Below are 22529 nucleotides of genomic sequence, written 5' to 3' on the forward strand. Positions count from 1 at the left end.
TGAGACAGGAAGATAACAAAATCCAGCTTAATATGAGCGATTCTGTTAGAAGCTGAAATAAAAAATGAGTGTTAGGGCTGGGGATTTAGCTCAGCGGCATTAAGCGCCTGCCTTGCAAGCTCATGGTCGTGAGTTCGATCCCCAGTACCAATTTTAAAAAAAATGGGTGTGGCAGACATGGCAGCGCACACCTGTAATCCCAGCACTTGGCAGGCTGAGACCAGGAGAACCACCGCGAGTTCAAGGCCAGCTTGGAATACATAGTGAGTTTAAGGCCAGCCTGACCTATAAAGGGAGGCACTATCTCAAACTTCCTCCCCCGCCCAAAAAATGGTGTGCATAAGTTCAGTACAAATGCCAGGGTTCAATGGGTCGGGGCGCAAAACGTTGGGGGAAAAATCTATTACTATCGGGAAATACCACTTCGTAACAAGTGATTTGCAACGAAGACAGCTTTGGCACAGTTAAGCTGCCTGCACAACTTAAACTTAGGTTGCCCTTTGAGAAGAAGTGATGAATCCGCAGACAACACAAACGAAAATAGTAATAGACCTAGTCCCCCAAACCGCGGTAGCGCGGAAACCCGCGGGTTCCAGGCATAGCCACGTGACTCCAGCCTTTCCTTCTGATTGGAACGCTGACAGGCAGTTCAAGAGGTGGGATCGAACTTTCTTGACCAATCGCTTTTCAGCTGTTCAGCCTCCTGATCGCATATGGCCCAATCAAAAGCGGTTAGTAAAGTAGTGACACCAATAGTATGTTCTCGTAGGGTAGCCGGTCTTTCCGTTGATGCCTTACTATTCAACTTCCGGTAGGGGCGTGTCAGGTTAAGTAATTCTGCGTGTCACTTCTGTGCGACTGATGTTTGTATTTCCGGCGTGGTAGGCGCTAGTGTAGGCCTTAAACCACTACCGGTAATCTTTGAGCCGTCATGTCTGAGACGGACAGTGATGAAGATTCTGCTGGAGGAGGCCCATTTTCTTTAACCGGCTTCCTATTCGGCAACATCAATGAAGCCGGCCAGCTGGAGGGGGAAAGCGTCTTGGACGATGTGAGGGGGAAGGCGTGGGGATAGGGTTGGGGGTGGTGTGGCTAAAGAGAGTATATAGAACTGTAGTATAATTGCTTACGAGAGATTAGAAGGCGTATGGCTTTCTGAGAGAGGGCGCAGTGAACAGTACAGGATATTATCCTCAAAGCTTTGGAGAGTAGTGTAAAGTGAGAGGACCCAGTTCTGCCCAAGGAAAGGGAGGAAAGAGGACAACGGTGGGCAGGGTTGGGAGGTGTGGGACACGGGGGTGGGTGCCGGCGGAGCTGACATGTTTCTAAGCCGGACAGTAGAAAATAACGGCCGGTTTTAAAACGATTGCTGTGAGAACCTTCTTAGAGATTCTCGAAGCTGTGTTACTGACCTCGCTGGGCCGAGCTGGTTTTAGAGCCAGAGGGCTAGACAAACACTGCAACAGTCATTGGGTCCTCGGGCTACCTCTGATCTATGCAAGGCCTAGGCGGTACACCTAGTGTGTGCCCGCGTACGTTCACCACACGGTTTCCTGTACCCGGCTGACACCTTTCATTTCGGTTCACTTTTCAAGGAATAAAGCTGCTGACCAGTATTGCCCATCTCCTGCAATAGCTACACACAAAAGAGTAAATGAGACCAGGACTTGCCTTCTCATCCAACTGAGCTCATTTGCCTTTATTCAGAGAACTGCTATCCCATTCATTTAGCCTTGGTAGTGGTTCTTTGAGTAATCTTTTGTTTTCTTTTTTGAATAATCTTTCTTATGTTACTTTTAGAGTGTCATAAAATCGAATATGGCCTAACCAATGAATTCGGTGAAATTTGTCATACAGTTTTTTAATGTGAAATTTTTTTTCCGCACACTGCAGTCATTTTTCAGATGGGCTTATGACTTTGTTGTGAACCAGGGAAATAACCCTTGTGTGGGACACGCAGGTTTAATTGTTACTTTGGTGCTGTCCCTTTTTCAGGAGTGTAAGAAGCACCTGGCAGGCCTGGGCGCTTTGGGTCTGGGCAGTCTGATCACTGAACTCACGGCGAATGAAGAATTGCCGGGGACTGATGGTGCCTTAGTAAATGATGAAGGTGAAGCCTGGGTTATGGGAGTGAGGCGGGGAAGGAGGCTAATTGATAGGGTATATGTGTTTTTTTTTTGTACTGGGGATCAAACTCAAGACCGCGTGCCTGCAAGGCAGGAGCTTATGCCACTGGTGCTAAATCCCGGGCTGCGGTATATGGACTTTTAAATGAGAATTGAGGGAGTGGGAGTTACTTGCTCTTTCTTGTGATTCCCCCCACCCTTTATTCATAGGCTGGATCAAGAGTACAGAAGATGCTGTGGACTATTCAGACATTAACGAGGTAGCAGAAGATGAAAGCCGAAGGTATCAGCAGACAATGGGAAGCTTGCAGCCTCTTTGCCACACAGGTGATTTTTTTGGTATTTTAGAGCTTTCAAGTCCATTTTCATGCTATTTAGTTGTTTTGGCTCTGGTTTCTATGTTTGCTTTCTGCCATTGTTCTTGATTTCTCTGCCTTTTCTCTGCTTCTTCTTTATCAATTTAGTTCTAAGTGACTATTGTCCTCTTTGTTTTGGGGATGACTTAACATACTCAGGCTTTAATTCCACTTAATTTTTGTAGATTTCTTTCTTTTTAGACAGGGTCTTGCTATGCAGTTCACTCTGGCATTGGACTCACTATGTAGCAAAAAGTTGGCCTTGAACTGGCAATCCTGCCTCCTGAGTGCTGGTATTACAGGAGTTGCCACTTCGCTTGGCGTTTTTGTGTGTGTGGTTTTTTTTTTTTTTTTTTTTTTTTTTGTCTTTTTCCTTTTTATCAGTCCCAGGGATCGAACTCACAACTGCCTGCTTGCAAGGCAGGCGCTTATGTCGCTGAGCTAAATCCCCAGCCTCTCGCTTGGCGTTTTTAATTTTACTATTATTATTAATAATTAATTATTTATTTTAAGACAGAGTTTCACTATGTAGTTCAGGTCAGCCTTGAATTCACTGTGTAGCCCAGGCTGGCCTCAAACTATTGATGATGATTCTCCTGCATCCCAAATGCTGGGATTATAGGTGTATGGCACTAGGCCAGGCTAGAATGTTATATTTAGTTTTGATGAGCTGCCAGAATTGCTAAGTTAGGTTCCATAGCTGTTATTTTTGGGCACCCTAGCTTAATTAAGGGGAAAGTGACAGCAGTTTTGATTTTCAGTTGGAGTCATCATTTTCAGGTTTGAGTTGTTTTGACCCAGGATGGTAAGAAAGGAGATGGAGGGAGGATTTCTAATTGGCTTTTGTGTGTTAGCTTCTAGGAAAAGGACAGTGGCTGCAGTTAATAGAATCTCACTGCTTTGGGATTCTCATTATTGGGTTCTTTTTTCTCTGGGAGTGCCTTAATAGTTTCCTTCTTCCCTGGCACTGACTTCCTTGCATGGTTTGATTTACAAAGATATTTCTTTGGAATAACTGAAAGTGGGTTGAAGTCATTGAAGAAGGTTTCATAGAGGTGAATATTGAGCAGAATTTTGAAAGCAAGATTGTTTAGTAGAAAAGAAGCAGGACATTTGGTTTGGAAATGTAGTTTGTATAAAGCTTTGGAGAAGTCAGGCATGGGGACATAGACCTGTAGTCCCAGCAGATAGGCAGTTGAAAAGAATGAAAAATGTTGGGAAGCTGGGCATGGTCGTTAAACCAGAGTTGAATGTGGCTTGTATTTAAAGCTATATGATCAAATCATTTAATTTTTGTGTCTCAGGATAATTCCTATTACTGGGAAAGTTAAATATAAAATAGCTAGCCGTGCCTGAAACATAAAGGGAGTTCAGTGAATGGAGTATCTTGTATTACTACTGATAATGAGTGGAAAACACATTGAGGGCTAGGAGATTGATGGAGACAGGCTAGTCATAGGCTGAGAAAAGGAGTCTGGATTTGGTAAAGGAAATTTAAAAGAACTGGAGGATATTTCAGTGTTTTAAAAGATAGAGTTGAATATTTGACTGCAAAGGCTCTTAAGACAGAAGATGTGGTAGAATTGTACAGGGGCTAAATCAAGGCAAAATACATAGATTTGGGCTTAAAACTAGTAAGGGTGATTCTTGAAAATGGAAATCAGGAGTATATAGGAAAATAAGTTTCAAGTGTAAAAGAATGTTCTAGGACCAAATATTAAATGTTGCTAATGGTTAAAGAGTAGTAAAATGAACAAATTGTAGAAGGTATACAGAAAATATGTATTCAGTACTTGGGAGATGAGAAGAAAATCTAGCCTTAGGGGAAACTGACCAAGAGAAGAATATTTAATTTTTAAAAAACCAGCGAATTATCAGGAGAAGGAACAAAAGATTGCAGATAACTTTTGGAAACTCTAGGAAGCTCTCTTGTCCTGTATGATACATAAGCATTTTTTTAAAACTGTATTGCATATTCTCTAAATAGTTGCTCAGACTACTGACCCCAGGCTTTCAAAGTCAATCAAACAACACAAATGTCAGGTTGCTTCAGTACTTCAGTTTTTATCATCTTAGCCTGTGTTGCATCCAGTTGCTTACAGGTGGGAGAGTGTAGAGGCGGCTTCTTTGGCTCTTGGCCGGCAGGGCCTCCACTGCCGCACAAGGAGGCTGTATGGCTTCCTTGCTGCTTCTCCCTGGCTGGAAGGACCTCTACTGGCACACAGGGAAGCTGCATAGCTTCCTTGCTGCTTTACTGGCTGGCAGAGCCTCTACCAGTACACAGGCCACACAGCTTCTTTCCAGCCAGCAGGTCCTCCACTACCACATGGGGAGGCTGCACCACTTCCTTGCTGCTTTTCCCCAGCCAGCAGGGCTGCCGCCCCTGGTTTTCTTATTTTTGCTGGATTCCAGAATTCTCTCTCTCCATGGGCTTCAAGTCTCAGTTCAGAGCCTTCCTTTGTCCATGGGACCCACTTTCCTCTTCCTTCTCTTCCTCATGTTGCTATATTCCAGGCTCTGGACACCAAAACTTGGAAAAGTTCTTTCTGTGCTGTTCACTACTCCACCAATTTCCTGAAAGTCTGACATGAGCATTTTTGTATACCGTGGTGTCATCTCTTTCTGAAGGCAGAAGCTGCATCTTTTGTGTATTCTGTTTTTTTCTCTCTAGTACAAGGGATGAAACTCAAGGGTGCTTTTCCACTGAGCTATAACCACAGTCTTTTTTATTAAATTTTGAGATAGGCTCTTGCTGACTTGCTCAAGTATGGGATTCAAACTTCTTGTGATCTTGCCTCAGCCTTCCTCAGTGCTACAATTGCAGATGTGTACCAGCATGCTCAGCCTGTGTATTCTTTTTTCTTTTTTCTTTAGTCTTGCTGTATACTCTAGGCTAGTCTCGAATGCACTGTATATCACAGACTGATCATTTTGAACTCATACCACTCCTTCTGCCTCAGTTTCCCAGTTGCTAGAATGGATTACAGGTGTGTGCTACCTCACCTGGTGCTTGTGTATTAAGAGACATGGACTATACTTTCTGTGGTGCTTTAAATTCTTGAGCAGCAAGACAGCCCAAAGATACTACGTAACATTCTGGATACTGAGATCACCTTATTCATTTTATTAGATTATGATGAAGATGACTATGATGCTGACTGTGAAGACATTGATTGCAAGTTGATGCCTCCCCCACCTCCACCCCCAGGACCAGTAAAGAAAGAAAAAGACCAAGATGCTGTTACATGTGGTAAGCTGATACTATTTTTGTCTAAGGAACAAGTTTTCATTCATAAGTCCATGATTTTGGCACTCTATGCATAAAGGACTATTAAGAAAATTAAACTGATGTAGAAAACATGATGCTTCCAGAAATTATTTAGTATTAAATTACAAGTGATTTTAATGAGTTTTACTTTTAAAACAGCTGGGTGTGGTGGCACACATCTATAATCCCAGCACTCAGGAGGCTGATGCAGTTGGATCACTGCAAGTTCGAGGCCAGCCTGGGCGACATTGTGAGTTCAAGGCCAGGTTAACTACATAATGAGACCTTGTCTCAAAAAAAGAAAAAAATTTGGTAACAGTATTTTAACATGTACTTAAGAGTAGCAGTTTGGGTCACTGATTCAAATCTGGCAGCCCATCAGAATTACCTCAAGTCTCTAAAATGTAGAGATATCTGATTCTCACTCTTGGAGAGTTTGATTCAGAAGATATGGGGTAGAGCCTAGGACTTGAGTTCCCTAAGAATTTCTGATACAAATAATCTGCATACTGGTATTTGGAAACTACCCATTTAAAAAAGACTCTAGAATGTATAAATTGTCTAGGGTTACTTACCATGTATTCAGAGATTTCAAAAGTTGATAAGGCCATCAATGAATGTCTTACAAATTCTATCCTTGTAACATTAATAACTATAACATAGACTTGAAGATAGGAGAAGAACAGTGTCTTTGAACTCCTGTATTTTTTGTTTGTTTGTTTGTTTTGGGGGGACAGAGTCTTCCTGTGTACTGTAGGCTGTCCTTGAACTCAAAGTGATCCTCCTATCTCTGCCTCCCCTGTACTGGGATTCCAGGTGTGTGTTACCACACCCAGCTTTGTCTTCTGTATTTTGAAGCTTCTGTTAATTTAAACTTGAGCCATTTCCTTCTTTAGGCTACAGGCTAAATACTGCTGTCAAATTTGGATGTATAGATTTTATTTATTCTGTACACCCTCCTTGTTATCCTGTGGCCTAAAAAGAATTATCTAGTGTATGAATTCTGGAACTGGACATGTTAAGGGCCTTACTGGTATAAGTACATAATCCTGCTATTATTGGTCACAATGTTGGGTACAATACTTGTTGCTTATGGAAAGTAGTGAATGTAGTAATAGTGTTTGTTTTCTTTCATCACAACCCTAGGGTACCCAGGTACAAGGTGAGTTGGGGATGGTGGGAAATAATGAGTTTGAAGAGTTTTCTGGGTCGCATACTAGTAGTGTGGGTGCTTGGGACTACATCCCCTGCCATTAAGCCATGCATATAGCTTAGAGTGGGTGTTGACAAAATGTGAATAATTATGTTTACAGTTACATGCCAAAGGGGTTTCTCTTCCTTATTGCAGTGTCTGAAGATGGAGAAGGCATCATCTTGCCCTCCATCATTGCCCCTTCCTCTTTGGCCTCAGAGAAAGTGGACTTCAGTAGTTCTTCTGACTCAGAATCTGAGATGGGACCTCAGGAAGCAAAGCAAACAGAATCTGAGGATGGAAAGCTGACCCTACCTTTGGCTGGGATTATGCAGCATGACGCCACCAAGTTGTTGCCAAGTGTCACAGAACTTTTTCCAGAATTTCGGCCTGGAAAGGTACTTTCTAGAGAATACCCATATTGCAAACCACTGACCTCTTCCAGATACCAAGTTCTGTTAAGATGCTGAATGGATAAAATCTAAATCTATGGGTTTCTTTATTAAATATCATATAGTCTTATTTAGGAACTCTTTTTGCTACATTACGATTTTTTTGAGACAGGGTCTTGCTGTATATTCCAGGCTAACCTTGAACTTACTCTTGTGCCCTAGGCTGACTTTAAATTCTTTTTTTGTTGTTGTTATTTGTTTGTTTTTGAGACAGGGTGTCACCATGTAGTTTAGACTGGTTTTGGTCTTACTACTTAGCCTAGGCTGTCCTTGAACTCATGATGATCTTCCTGCCTCAGCCTCCCTAGTACTGCGATTACAGAGGTGTATTACCTCGCCTGGCTCTTTCAGAATTTAAAAAAAATTCTATTTTGAAACAGAGTCTTTTTGTTTTTTGAGACACGGTCTCCCTATGTAGTTCAGGCTGGCCTTGAACTCACTGTATAGCCCATGCTGGCCTTGAACTTGTGAACTTGTGCCAGTCTTCCTATAACAGCCTCCCAGGTGCTGGGATTGCAGGCGTATGTCACCATGCCTGGCCCTAAGATAAAGGTTTATAAATTGTTCAGTTTTACAGTCCTCCTGTCTCAGCCTCTCAGAGTGCTAGGGATTACAGGTATGCACTATCAAGCCCAATTTAAGGGTCACTTCTTTACCTCTGTGGTAGATACTAGAAATCTGAATGTATACTCCTTGAATTGCTCCCCATTCCATCCACACCCCTACTCCACCCACCCCCTTTTTTTGGTACCAGGAATCAAACTCATAATGTTGTACTTGCCAGGCAGGCACTGAGCTGCTGAGCTGTATCCCCAGCCACCCCCTGATTGAGTGGATCCTTTAAGAGAGTTTTAAAACTTGAAAGCTGCTATTTTCCTAGCTGACACTTGAGTCTCTGATAAAGTAATATGTCATGTGTTCTAGGTGTTGCGCTTCTTACGTCTTTTTGGACCAGGAAAGAATGTTCCATCTGTTTGGCGGAGTGCTCGGAGAAAGAGGAAGAAAAAACACCGTGAGCTGATACAGGAAGAACAGGTCCAGGAGGTGGAGTGCTCAGTAGAATCAGAAGTCAACGAGAAGTCTTTATGGAACTATGACTATGCTCCTCCACCACCTCCAGAGCAGTGTCTCTCTGATGATGAAGTAGGCATAATAGAGACCTGGGATTAAGGCCTACAGGGTGGACAAATAAAGGTCTCCCAATAAAGGTGTCAAATTGGAAATACTTGAGCAGGCAGAGTTCTGTGCTAATTATCATTAAATAATCACAAGTCAATTCCAGTGGCTGTCCCTTTCCTGTTATAAGTACAGTACGTGGTAGAGGGTTAAGATGTGGGATGAGAGTGGTGCTGATGGTGATATACTGCGGAATAGGAAGGTTCAGAAAATAGGCAGAATGTACTGTCATAACAGCTTTTTTTTTTTGGTACTGGCTCAGGACCACATGCTTGCCAGGCTATCTCCATTTTTTAAAATTTTGCATCTCCAGAGAAAGATTCTTATTCAAGAATACTCTTAAATTTTCCTCTTGATGCTGGGTGTGGTGGTACACGCTTGTAGTCCCAGGACTCAGGAGGCTGGAGGGTTACAGTGAGTTTGAGGCCAATCTGGACTACAGTGAGTTCAAAATCAGCCTGCACTACGTAGTGAGACTCTGTCTCAAAAAAACAGAAAAAAATTTTAGTCCCCCAATAGCTTTAGGACATCAGATATAGGGAACTACCCCGCTTTCTGATTCTCTGCTTTGTTATAGATCACAATGATGGCTCCTGTGGAGTCCAAGTTTTCCCAGTCTACTGGAGATACAGATAAAGTGACAGATACCAAACCAAGAGTGGCTGAGTGGCGTTATGGGCCTGCACGACTGTGGTACGATATGCTAGGTGTCCCTGAAGATGGCAGTGGGTTTGACTATGGTTTCAAACTGAGGAAGACTGAACATGAACCTCTCATAAAATGCAGAATGATGGAGGTGAGCAACACTGGTATGTAAGAAGGGAATCATCAGTGTGCCCAGGGCTCTATTGATTCATGTTTTAGTTGGAGACACTAGGGTTTCTTTGGTAAGATTTAGCTGGTTAAACCTTTTGTTTAGTAATGGTATGTTACCTTAATAACTAGGCCCCATTCTAAGGGTTTTATTTGCAAAATGATGAATAGAAGAGCAGATATCCTTTTATTATCAGGTGATTTTCTCAAGTAAAATAGCAAAACTATTTGTTTTGTTGTTGTACTGAAAATTAAACCCAGGGCTTTTTCACTGAGCTATAGCTCTAGACCTTTTATATTTTGCTTTTTAGACAGTCTCACTGTATTGCTAAATTGCTAAGACTGGGCTTCAACATGACTAAGCATGACTTTCCATGTGTCTCATGCATCTGATGTTCAATTTGGAGTGGGAACTCATACTGTTGATCAAAGATTTGTTCCTTTTGTATCCTCCTCCTACAGGAGTATAAGAAACTCGAGGAAAGCAGTGGCACTGATCTTCTGGCAGATGAAAATTTCCTGATGGTGACACAGCTACATTGGGAGGATGATATCATTTGGGATGGAGAAGATGTCAAACACAAAGGGACAAAACCTCAACGCGCAAGCCTGGCAGGCTGGCTTCCTTCCAGTATGACTAGAAATGCCATGGCTTACAATGTTCAACAAGGTAGCCATCAGTTTCAACTGCATCTGGTGCACTACCATTCATATGAGCCATCCTGAGTCATCCTAAATGGCTTTGGCTTTGATCTTTTGGGCTGCTGAGGAATAGTGGAATGTTTGGATCTGAGTCTTGATTCTAATTCCTAATAATTATTTATCCTATTAATGTGTTAGCCAAACCCTTGTTAAACATTTAGGCTGTGCAAGTTTCAATTATTGCAAGCAATATTGCAATGAGCATTTTATCTACAACAGTTTTATTTTTTTGTTTTGAGATGGGGTCTTGCTATGTATTTCAGACTGGCTTTGAACTCACTAAGGTAGCCCAAACTGGCCTCCAGTTTATGGCAGTCCTCCTGCCTCAGCCTCCCAAGTGCTTGGATTATAGGCATGGGCTAGCAACAGTTTTCTCTCTCTTTTTTTTTTTTTTTTTTGTTTTGGTCTTTTTGACATAGTCTTACTATGCAGTTTAGGCTGGCCTTGAGCTCATTTTGTAGCTCAGGCTAGTCTCCATCCAACTATCAATAATCTTCCTGCTTCAGCACCCTGAGTGCTTGGATTACAGGCATGCGACACCACATCTGGCTCTTGCAACGGTTTTTAAAGGCGAGAAATACCTTTCCATAGCTGCACGGATAACTACTATTTGTTCTTTTTTCTCTTTGCTAGAATCTTGATTGAAGGTGGTGTAAATGTTTTGTCTATTACTATTTCTTTCTCCTGCTTTGACTGCATTATTTTTATTAAACTAGGTTTTGCAGCCACTCTTGATGATGACAAACCTTGGTACTCCATTTTTCCCATCGATAATGAGGATCTAGTGTACGGACGCTGGGAGGACAATATCATTTGGGATGCTCAGGCCATGCCCCGGCTGTTGGAACCTCCTGTTTTGACTCTTGATCCCAATGATGAGAACCTCATTTTGGGTATGTTACTCCTAAGCCTGTGTTCTTTTTCCATTGTACTCTTTCCAGTAGTACTGAGGATTGAACCCTTGCCTTTTGCATCATAGGGAATCACTCCTAAGCTACATCCCCATCCCCAGCCCTCTCTCTGACCGCTTGTTGGTAGTGGCAAGGAGCAAGAGGAAATCAGAAGAGTTGGAGAAGGATAAAATTAAGAAACTCCTAGGTAGCAGTTTGAGATAGCAGAATTGTGACTGTCAATTTCTAGTATTTGTGTATTGTTTAGGGGAAAACTCAGGAATTTTAGAAAGTAGAACCTTGTTAAGATACCAGGGTGGAATTGGCTTATAGGTACATCAGTAGATGAATAGGTAAAGAAAATGTAGTATCCACTGGAGGACTGCTTAGCCAAATGGAAGGATAAATTTGAGTCATTTGTAGAAAGATGCACCTTGAGAATGTTAAGTGTAATAAATCAGACACAGAAGTTTAATACATGGATTGTCATATAATTAAAATCCTAAAGTATGAATAAATTATTTTGTTGTTTTTAAGACAGGGTCTTGGGATACAGATCAGGTTGGCCTTAGCATCTACAGTGCTATTTACAAGAGTGCAACCACCATACCTGGGTCAAAATATAAATAACTTAAAGAGCAAACTAAAAGATAATAGCAAACAGGATGATAGACCTTTTGCAAATGGGAGGGGGATTTGGAGAGACCCTTTGCAAGTGGGGAGGGAGATCTAGAGATGGAGGGAGAGAAGGCAAAAAGAAGTAAAATGTGATATAAAAATGTACCAATATTCATTATGTATTATCATGTATTCATTATGTGTTGCAAACATGTACTGATAAAAAAGATGTCAGGCATGTCACTTTGGAGGTTGAAACAAAAATCTCACAGGTTTGAGACTAGCCTGAATGTCAAAAGAAATGGTTGGGGATGTAGCTCAGTGCTCAAATATCTCTGGGTTGGAAAAAAGTGTCAGGCATGTAGTGAATTGCAGATTAGAAGTGTCTAGGGCAGGATGAGAGATGTAATTTGCAGTTGTAAAGTTGTCAGTGGAAAATGTGAATTTTCAGGGATAGCAGTTCCAAAGTCATTTTTGTTCATCCTCAGAGATTCCTGATGAGAAAGAAGAGGCCACTTCTAATTCCCCTTCCAAGGAGAGTAAGAAAGAATCATCTCTAAAGAAGAGTCGAATTCTTTTAGGGAAAACAGGAGTCATCAAGGAGGAACCACAGCAGGTCTGTTTAAAGGGGCTTAGTGTTTAGAAGAACAGAGAAAGGTAATAGAAAAGGGTAGTCTAAGGTTAATTTGATGATCTGTCTTTAGAACATGTCTCAGCCAGAAGTGAAAGATCCGTGGAATCTCTCCAATGATGAGTATTACTACCCCAAGCAACAGGGTCTTCGAGGTACTTTTGGAGGGAATATCATTCAGGTACAAACAGCATATTTGCTCTGGTGGCAGGAAACCCACTCTTTTTGTTCTAATGGAGAATATGGATAAATCTTGCCGGGGCTGGAGTCAGTATTTAATTTTAAATTTTTTGTTTCCTGTTTCAGCACTCGATTCCTGCTGTGGAATTACGTCAGCCCTTCTTTCCCACCCACATGGGACCCATCAAACTTCGGCAGTTCCATCGCCCACCACTGAAAAAGTACTCCTTTGGGGCCCTGTCTCAGCCAGGTCCCCATTCAGTTCAGCCTTTGCTAAAGCACATCAAAAAGAAAGCCAAGGTATAATTTAATCCTGGTTAGAAGAAATATAGTTATAATTGTGGTAGAAGGTAGGGAAATTACTAGATGTTAGATAATATTAGGGAAATACAGTTTGTCATATGTAATGTTAATTTTTTTTTTTAAGACAGGATCTCACTGCGTAGTTCAGGCTGGCCTCAAACTCATGTCAGTACTCCTGCCTCAGTCAACTGAGTGCTGGGATTACAGGTGTGCGCCAACATACCCGACATAGAATGTTAATTTGGTCACTAGGAGAATGTCTTTATTCTTATGAGATGCATATGAAAGTACTCAAAAGTATCATCTTGATGACAGTTTTCAAAATTGCCGCAGTGGAATCCATGAAAAGATAATTAAATTTATCATACGGAAAAGTATAGTTATACCTAGATAGTGGGATAATAAGTCTTCATAGCGCTGTTTTTTTTTTTTAATTTTGAAAATTTTTCTTAGTATATGTTTGCAGTCATTCATCATGGGGAATTGGTACATATGCATAACATATCTTCCCATTTTATCACATCTTTTTACTTTCCCTTCCACTACCCTTTCTCTATAGTACTGTTCTTTCAACTTTACTAATGTGGGGCTGGGAATTTAATTCAGTGGCATAAGTGCCTGACTGGCAAGTGTGAGGTCGTGAGTTTGATCCCCGGTACCACCAAAAAAGAAAAAAAAAAGAAGTTACTATGGCTCAACTTTACTAATGTGTTTTAGAAGTTCTTATAGAGCAGCTGAGAAATCTTTTTCTGGTGTGTTTTTTCTCAGAGCAAATGATACCAGTTTGTGTAGTTGCTGTAAGGAGGCATATTTTTCTTTTTATCTGGACAGATGAGAGAACAAGAGAGGCAAGCTTCAGGTGGTGGAGAGATGTTTTTTATGCGCACACCTCAGGACCTCACAGGCAGAGATGGAGATCTTATTCTTGCAGAATACAGTGAAGAAAATGGACCCTTAATGATGCAAGTTGGCATGGCAACCAAAATTAAAAACTATTATAAACGAGTGAGTCTCTACCGAAAAAGCTTTGTTACTATTATAGCTGTAGTTAGATGTCTAGTGTTAACTGTGAACATGCATTTTGTCTTGTTATAAATTTGGGAGGAGAAAATTGATCTTTGTAGTAATATTGGTAAATGCTGTACTAGTGGAATTTTATGTGTAGGCTTATTGATTATGTTTTATGATAATAATTGAATTTGCTGTGTTTCTCATAGAAACCTGGAAAAGATCCTGGAGCTCCAGATTGTAAATATGGAGAAACTGTTTACTGCCATACATCTCCTTTCCTGGGCTCTCTCCATCCTGGACAGTTACTACAGGTAAAGGATTTTTTTTCCTCTTTTTTAAGGAAATTGACAGATGAGTGAGTCTAGAAAGAACCAATTCTGATTGATTGAGATACAATTCATACATCAATTTTGGGTATATCAGTATAATCCAAATTTTCTTAAAATCTTGTTTCTTAAAACTGATCCTTTGGACAACCTATTTGGGACTCCTTGTGTCTCTCAGGAGCTATTCCTTTTCTCTATTGCTTTTCTCCAATAAATGTGCCTACTCTTAAAAGTAAAATGAAACAAAAAACTGGCCCCCATTGTATTGTTCTTAGGCTACATATAAAATAGCTTTTTGAAAATAGACCCTGGAAATCACACTAATATCTAGGTGGCATAAGGAAGTAAACCTAACAATAATGTATACATGGTTAAATCCTGTGCGTAAAATTAGTACATTTTCATTAAAATTACCTGTGGTCTTGTGAGTATTGACTCATATTTCCTTGGATTTACTGTGTTGGAGATCAAGCTGAGAGTTTCACACATGCTAGGCAACTTTCTGTCACTGAGACATGCTCCCATCTCTGAGCCACACTTGAACTGTGCCATGTACAGTCCTGCCATAGTGAATGCTGCTTTTTGCCCTTTGTTCTAATAGGTATAGAGAGGTCCTTTGGCAAGAGGCTTTACATTTTATTTTTAAAATCCATTTTATTTCAAAGAGGGAAAAAAAGAAAAAAAAAATAAAACAAAATTTCAAAACACACCAATTGGGGCAACAATACATTGTGAATTGTCATCCCCAAATCATTCACCAAGAACACAAGACATCTACATTCAGTTGTCAGAACAATAGCAACACAATTATTTCTATTCTGTGAACTCAGAGAAATCAGTAGTGTAACTGTCTTAAAAATAGGTAAACATATGTTGTTTCTTTCAGCTTCTCACACTAGTGAGACAATGTAATGTTTACCCTTGTGTGTCTTATTTCACTTAATGAGTATGGTCTCAAGTCGCAGCCATTTACCAATAAAAGTCTCGAGTTTATCCTTCATTATGGCTGAGTAGTACTCCACTGTATAAAAATGCCACACCTTTTTTTATCCCTTCTTCAGTTGATGGGCATTTAAGTTGTTTACAAGATCTGGGTATTACAAACTAGGTTGCCATAAACATGGGTGCACATACATTGCTGTGGTATGATGTTTTTAGTTCTTTTGGGAAGATACCCATAACGGGAATGGCTGGGTCAAATGGGACCTCTAGTCCTAGTTTTTTTTCCCCAAATCCCATTTTATTCCAAGGATAAAAGGTTTTTTAAAAAGACAAAAAGAAACTACAACAAAATTTCAAAACACATCAATCGGGGCAACAATGGTATATACATTGCACATTGTCATCCCTAAATCGTTCACCGAGTGCACAAAACATCTGAATTCAATTGTGCAAACAGTACCAGCACAAATCTGTCTCTTTAAGTGAAGAGAAATCAGCACTTTAACTATTTTAACTTATTTTTATACACATATACATATACATGTTTTTTTCTTCCAGCTTCTCACAATAAAACAATACCATGTTTACATGTCTCTTGTTTATCTCACCAGTGAGTATGTTCTCAAGATGCATCCATTTATCTATAAAAATCTCCAGTTTATCCTTTATGGCTGAGTAGTATTCCATTGTATAGAAATACCACGTCTTTTTTTAATCCATTCCTCAGTTGATGGGCATCTAGGTTATTTCCAAGATCTGGCTATTACAAACTATGCCGCTATAAATATGTATGTACATACATGACTGTGGTATGATGTTTTTAATTCTTTTGGGAAGGTACCCAGAAGGGGAATACCTGAGTCAAATGGGACCTCTACTTATAGTTTTTTTGAGAAATCTCCACATGATTTCCACAGTGGTTGCCCCAGTCTGTATTCCCCTCAACAATAGAGATGGGTTCATTTTCCCTCACAGCCTCTCCAGCATTTGTTATTGCTTGATTTCTTGATAATAGCCATTCTTTCTGGGGTGAGGTGGGATGTCAATGTTGTTTTAATTTGTATCAAATGACTAGTGATGTTAAACATTTTTTTGCATAATGTATTTCTTGACCTGAGAAGTGTATATTTATCTCAGATGCCCATTTTTGGATTGAGTCTTTAAATCTGGAAATACTGATTTTTTTTTTGAGTTCTTTATATGTTTTCAATAGTAATCCTCTGTCTGAGGTACAGCTGGCAAACATTTTCTCCTGCATTGTGTGTTCTCTCTTCACTAATTTTGTGGTTTCTCTTGCTGTGCAAAAGCTTTTCAATAGGATGAAATCCTAATTGTTGTTCTTTGTGATAGTCCTGTGTGGTCTGGATTTTGTTCATGAAGTCCTTGCCTACACAAATGTCTTCAAGAGTTTTACCTACTCTATCTTCCAGCAGCTTTAATGTTTCTGTTTTAGTATTGAGTTCTTTAATCCATTCTGATTTTAATTTGTAACATGTTGAAAGATATGGTTCCAGTTTTTATCTTCGGCATGTGTAGAGCCAGTTTTTCCAGCACCGTTTATTAAAGAGGCTATTTTTCTTCCAGTGAATGTGTTTGAAACCTTCGTCAGAGATAATGTGGCTTAGTGTGTCTGGAGTTGTTTTTGCATCTTCTAATCAAGTCTGTTTTTTGTCAGTAATACACTGTTGTTAACACAGTAGCTTTATAGTATAATTTCAAGTCAGGGATTATGATGCCTTTATTTTGTCTTTGTTGCCCAGGATTGCCTTTGCTATTCTAGATCTCTTCTGGTTCCAGATGAATATTAGGATTGTTTTCTCTAGTTCTAAGAGATATCCTATTGGAATTTAGGTCGGAATTGCACTGAATCTGTATAATAGTTTTGGAAGTATGGCCATTTTCACTATATTGGTTTTTCCTACCCAACAACATGGGATATCTCTCCACTTTCTAATATCCTCTTCAATCTCCTTTTTCAGAGTACTGTAGTTTTCAATGTAGAGGTCTTTTACCCCTTTTGTTAGATGGATCTAGATATTTCATTTTTTTGGATGTATTTTTGAAAAGTTTTATTTCTCTGATTTCAGTGAATTTGTTATTTGCATACAAGAAGACTATTGATTTTTGTGTGTTGACTTTGTATTCAGCTGTGTTACTGAATATGCTTATTAAATGTAGTAGTCTTTTGGTGGAGTTTTTTTTTTTTTGATACCAGAGATCAAACTCAGGACTTTGCACTTGCCAAGCAGGTGCTTGTGCTACTGAGCTAACCCTCCGACCTTAGTGGAGTTTTTGGAGTTTCCTATGTAGAGCATCATGTCATCTGTACATAATGATAGTTTACTCTATTCCTCTATTCCTTTTATTTCTATCTCTTGTGTAATTGTTCCTGCCAAAGTTTCCAAGACTATGTTAAATAAGAGCAGGGGCAGTCGACATCTTTGTCTTATTCCTGGTTTTAGAGAGATTGTTTTGAGTTGTGGTCCCTTTAGTATGATGTTAGCTGTTGGTTTGTAGTAAGTGGCTTTTATCAGATTGAGTTAAAGACCATCTATTCCAATTTCCTGTATGGTTTTTATCATGAATGGCTGCTGAAGTTTGTCAAAAGCTTTTTCTGCATCCATTGTCCTTAGCTCTGTTAAAATGATGTTATTTTTGGGTTTACATATTGTCTTAGTTACTTTTTACTCGTCTCTGAGAAAAGATACCTGACGCCGTAAGTTAGAGAAGGAAAGGTTTGTTTCTTACAGTTCTTGGAGGTTTCAATCCATACTCAGTTGGCTCCAAGGCAGGGTGATATGATGGCCATCATTCATGCCGGCTGCAAACAGCAAGGCGCGCACTGGTAAGAGAGACATCTTTCCACTCCTGCACAGGTGAAACACTCACACCACCAATTTGAGTACTAGACAAGAAACCAATCACAAACACTAGATTTGATCAAGTCTATCATTGCATGAGGCTTGAAGTGGGGCCACAGGAACACCAACCACAACATGTGTGTTTGAACCATCCCTGCATCCCCAGGATGCATCCTACTTGATCATGGTAGGTTTTACATTTTACATATTCATGTAGTGAATGGCAGAGGTAGCCTCATCTGAGTTAAAATCCTATATTCTCAAATACCCTAAATGATAGTTGGTAAAAAAAAAGTCTAATTGTGGTATTCTATATCGTAATTCATTTATTGGATAGACCTTATGAGATAGCCTGATGAAGGTGGAGAGCAACAAGCATGATCTTCCTTTCTCATTAGCTGACTGAACTTCACAGAGTTTCTTTGTAATTTTTATGGTTTTACTTTTGTTAGGCATTTGAGAACAACCTCTTTCGTGCCCCGATTTACCTTCATAAGATGCCAGAAACAGACTTTCTGATCATTCGGACAAGACAGGGTTACTATATTCGGGAATTGGTGGATATATTTGTGGTTGGCCAGCAATGTCCCTTGTTTGAAGTTCCTGGGCCAAACTCCAAAAGAGCCAATACACATATTCGAGACTTTCTACAGGTAGGAACAGGAGTTTGGGGAGTGGGGGGGGGGGGTGGCCTGGATGTACGTGAAAAAAGTGTATGGATTTTGGGGGTACATTAGGAAAGATTGGTGCTTAGCAGGGGAAGAGGCACCAGTGGGAACTTTTATCCTTTTACCTAAAATATGTTTGTTTGTTTGTTGGACAGGTCTTTATTTACCGCCTCTTTTGGAAGAGTAAAGATCGGCCAAGGCGGATACGAATGGAAGATATTAAAAAAGCCTTTCCTTCTCATTCAGAAAGCAGCATACGGAAGAGGCTAAAGCTCTGTGCTGACTTCAAACGCACAGGTCCTCAGTGTGACCAGTTATTTGTCTTCTGTGTAATTCTTTTATTTAAAAAAATTATATGAATTTTTCTTAAAAGATAAGCATGCAACTAAAAAGATAGAAATCAATAACTGTTAAAAGGAGAAGGCAGAGGGCTGGGGGTGGTAGCACACACCTGAGATATCACACTCTGGGAGACAGCGGCAGGAAGGTTACAAATTTGAGCCATCCTAGGCAACTTAGCAAGACTCCTGTATCAAAAATAAAAATTGATAAAAGGGCTAGGGATGTGGCTTAGTGTGAAGGCTCTAGATTCAATCCCCAATATTGAATAAAAAAAAAAAGAAAAAGGTAGCAAATCTTTTAACTATATGGAGGCTTTGGTTATTTTTTTGGTAATTACTTGCTAGGAAATTCATTTTGATTGTTGGATATCTATATATGAGATGTAGGAACCTAGCATTGGGGGTTTGGATGACCAAACAGTCATGCTTAACTGTTGCTACATATTTTTTTATCTAGGGCATTGCTTTTGTTTAGTCTCTGTTCTCCTTCTAGTGTTAGTGAATGTTGGGGTCTGTAGAATTGAAAACTCTGTGTGTCTTTTCCAGGGATGGATTCTAACTGGTGGGTGCTGAAGTCTGATTTTCGTTTACCAACGGAAGAGGAGATCAGAGCTATGGTGTCTCCAGAGCAGTGCTGTGCTTATTATAGTATGATAGCTGCAGAGCAGCGACTCAAGGTGAGAAGCTTCTTTGTAGACACTGCTTTTGCCTTAGTTTCAGAAATAAAGAAGATTCCTTTTCATTGGCTTACAGATGATGTTTACTAGATTATTACCAAGTACTAAAAATTCAACCTGTATGAGGTACTTTCTGTGTACATCAATTCTGGGGAAAACTACAGTGTATATTAGTGTCAGTGGGAAGCTTTAATGAGGGAGTATATTGTTTTGCTTTGAAAATGATTGCTCATCCAATTACTCTGTTTGCAAGAGAAGCATAAAATCTCAGAAACAACACAAATGCCCATCAACTGAGGGATGGATAAAAAAGATGTGTTTTTTAAATACAATGAAATACTACTCAGCGATAAGTAAATGGGCTCAACTCAAGGCCTTACTCATAGGTGAAATAAATCAGACTCGTGTAAGCATCATATAGTTTCACTAGTGTGCGAAGCTGAACAAGTAAATATTATGAATTGGGAAGAAACTTTAAAAGAGAAACTGATGGACAGAGGAAGGGAAGGAAAGGAAAACGGAAAAAATACATATGTAAGCTAAGATAGATATACTGTTAGTTTCTTTTAGTACATTGCAAAGAAAGGTTTGTGCTAATATTTTTTGGACAAAGTCTTGTCTTATATTTTGTACCTTGAATAACTATCCTGAAGATAACAGTGTGTAATGTACTAATTATTGTTACTCACTTATTACCTTGTTTTGAAATTCTGAAAGTTTTTTTAGCAATAAAACTTTTTTTAAAAAAGTATAAAAGCGGAGAAAGTACTTGTCAGCCTCCCAGGTGAGCAGAGATGATGATAAGTGCTGGAAATATGGTTGGGATAAGGACAATATCCTTGTAAGGCCAAAATAGAAAAGGTCCAGCATGGGAGACACAGGATAGCTCTGTCTTACTACGTCTCTGCTTAGTTTTTACAGGCTTTAATTATCCATATATCAGCTAGTTAAGTTCCTTGGAATGTGACAAGTGCAGTATATTTTCCCACATACAGTGGTGAAATACAGTGGAGATGTTATAGAATCCATTCTCCTTGCAAAATGTGCTTTGATATTCTATACTTGGTATTCAGTAAAACCTATGTTTTATGTTTTTCAATTGATTTTTGTGTGGGATTGTCCTTTTCCAGGATGCTGGCTATGGAGAAAAGTCCTTTTTTGCTCCAGAAGAAGAAAATGAGGAAGATTTCCAGATGAAAATTGATGATGAAGTAAGACTATACTTACTTTTTTCACTGAATGAGTAGGTTAATTTTTTTGGTGTGTATTGGTCATAGAATAGTCATTGGTCATTTTGACATATAGTTCAGGCTGGCTTTGAACTCACTATGTAGCCCAGGCTTGCCTCAAACTCATGAGGATCCACCCAATTCAGCTCCCAAGTGTTGGAATTACAGGCATGTGCCACTATGCCCAGCTATACTTTGATCATTTCTACTTCCACCTTATATTGTGCCAAATAACATCTTAGTTACTATCTCCCTTTTTTTTTTTTTTGTGCTGAGGAAATAATCCAGGGCCTCATGCCTATTAGGCATACACTCTACTGCTGAACTCCATCCTTTGTCCCATTTATCTTTTTTTATTTTTAATTTTTTAGATTTATTTTCAATTTTTGAGACAGGGTCTCACTGTATAGATCAGTCTGGCCTAGTTTAAGGTGATCCTCCTGCCTCAGCCTTCCAAATGCTGGAATTACAGGCATGTTTTATCATGCCCTGTTCTTTTTTTCTTTTTTTTTGCTGTTGTTGTTGTTGTTGTTGGTACCAGGGATCGAACTCATGACCTCGCGCTTCCCAGGCAGATGCTTATGCCACTGAGCTAAATCCCCATCCCTCCAGTTCTCTTCTTAAAGGAAACAGCTTTACTGAGGTAAAACTGACCCATAGTAAGTTGCATATGTTTAAAGTATATCATTTGACATATTTTGGCATGTGCTTAAACCTGAGAAATGAGAGATCTTTACTGTGTGGTAAGCAGATTTGTCATTTTCAGTTTTGTTTTATTTTGGTGGTACTAGGGATTAAACCCAGGGTCTTCACACAGCTGCATCTTTAGCCCCTTTTAAAATTTGTGTCAAGGTCTTGCTAAGTCACAAAATTTCTCTGAACTTCTGATCCTCCTCCTTCAGCTTCCCAGAGTGCTGGGATTACACACATGTGTCACCACACCTTCCCTACCCTCAGAAGTTTCTTTATGGCCCATTGTAATCCAGTGTCATGCCTCCTCCTTTCTCTCCCCACTACTTATTCCCTGGTAAGCACTGATCTATGTTGTCGGAGTTTTTTGTTTTTTTGAGACAGGATCTTACTATGTAGTTCAGGCAGGGCTTGAATTGTGTATGTAGCCCAGGTTGGCCTTAAACTCATGGTGATTCTCCTGCCTCAGCCTGCAGAGTGCTGGGATTATGGGATGTGTGCCATCACACCTGGCCTGATCTGATTTTTGTCACTGTAGTTTACTTTATATATTTTAGATCAATGATGTTGTACACTTTCTGCTTGCTTTTTAAAAATACGTAAAGTATATGTAGTACAAAATTTAGCATCTTACTTTTTTATTTTGAAGAGAATAAAACCAAATGAGACAAAACAAAATGAGGTCACTCAAAACAAAAGGATGGACATAGTACATGACTTAAAACCACAATAGAAGGTGATCAACAATGGTTACCATTGAAGATACTCTTGTTAGCTTCAAAAGAGTTGTCCACGGGGCTGGGGGTTTAGCTCAGCGGCATAAGCACCTGCCTTGCAAGCAGGCGGTCGTGAGTTCAATCGCTGGTACCGATAAAAATGAAAAAGACCAAAAAAAGAGTTGTCCACATCATCAGGCATAATAAAATTGAACAAAACAGTACAGAACAAAATCAATAAAAACTGAACGTTGGAGACATTATCGAACTTCAAAAGAAGATAAAAGACAAACCAGAGTGGGTATCATAGTGGATCTTACTGTCTTCAGACTAGTTGCCTATACCATCATACTTGATACTA

General features: G+C 39.8%; 1 protein-coding gene across 5 annotated transcripts in view; it reads left to right on the forward strand.

Moving 5' to 3' along the window:
• The first annotated feature begins 842 nt into the window (after positions 1 to 842).
• Taf1 (TATA-box binding protein associated factor 1) overlaps positions 843 to 22529 on the forward strand; it is a 66679-nt gene continuing 44992 nt past the window's right edge. For 2 of the 5 annotated variants that reach the window (XM_063246072.1, XM_013153674.3), the window contains exons 1-18: positions 843 to 1051; positions 1996 to 2110; positions 2337 to 2453; positions 5613 to 5732; positions 7099 to 7340; positions 8319 to 8537; positions 9148 to 9366; positions 9846 to 10053; positions 10802 to 10978; positions 12082 to 12209; positions 12298 to 12405; positions 12531 to 12704; positions 13539 to 13712; positions 13925 to 14029; positions 18300 to 18500; positions 18671 to 18812; positions 19403 to 19533; positions 20664 to 20744. In XM_063246072.1, the coding sequence (XP_063102142.1) occupies positions 932 to 1051; positions 1996 to 2110; positions 2337 to 2453; positions 5613 to 5732; positions 7099 to 7340; positions 8319 to 8537; positions 9148 to 9366; positions 9846 to 10053; positions 10802 to 10978; positions 12082 to 12209; positions 12298 to 12405; positions 12531 to 12704; positions 13539 to 13712; positions 13925 to 14029; positions 18300 to 18500; positions 18671 to 18812; positions 19403 to 19533; positions 20664 to 20744 (2781 nt within the window). In that variant the 5' untranslated portion in view covers positions 843 to 931. The remainder of the gene's footprint in view (positions 1052 to 1995; positions 2111 to 2336; positions 2454 to 5612; positions 5733 to 7098; positions 7341 to 8318; positions 8538 to 9147; positions 9367 to 9845; positions 10054 to 10801; positions 10979 to 12081; positions 12210 to 12297; positions 12406 to 12530; positions 12705 to 13538; positions 13713 to 13924; positions 14030 to 18299; positions 18501 to 18670; positions 18813 to 19402; positions 19534 to 20663; positions 20745 to 22529) is intronic. The other 3 variants (XM_063246073.1, XM_063246074.1, XM_063246075.1) reach the window with 3 other exon arrangements.

Source organism: Cavia porcellus, unplaced genomic scaffold (genome assembly GCF_034190915.1).
Source record: "Cavia porcellus strain 051 isolate PalLab524CR breed Dunkin Hartley unplaced genomic scaffold, mCavPor4.1 scaffold_3, whole genome shotgun sequence".
Lineage (NCBI taxonomy): Eukaryota > Metazoa > Chordata > Mammalia > Rodentia > Caviidae > Cavia > Cavia porcellus.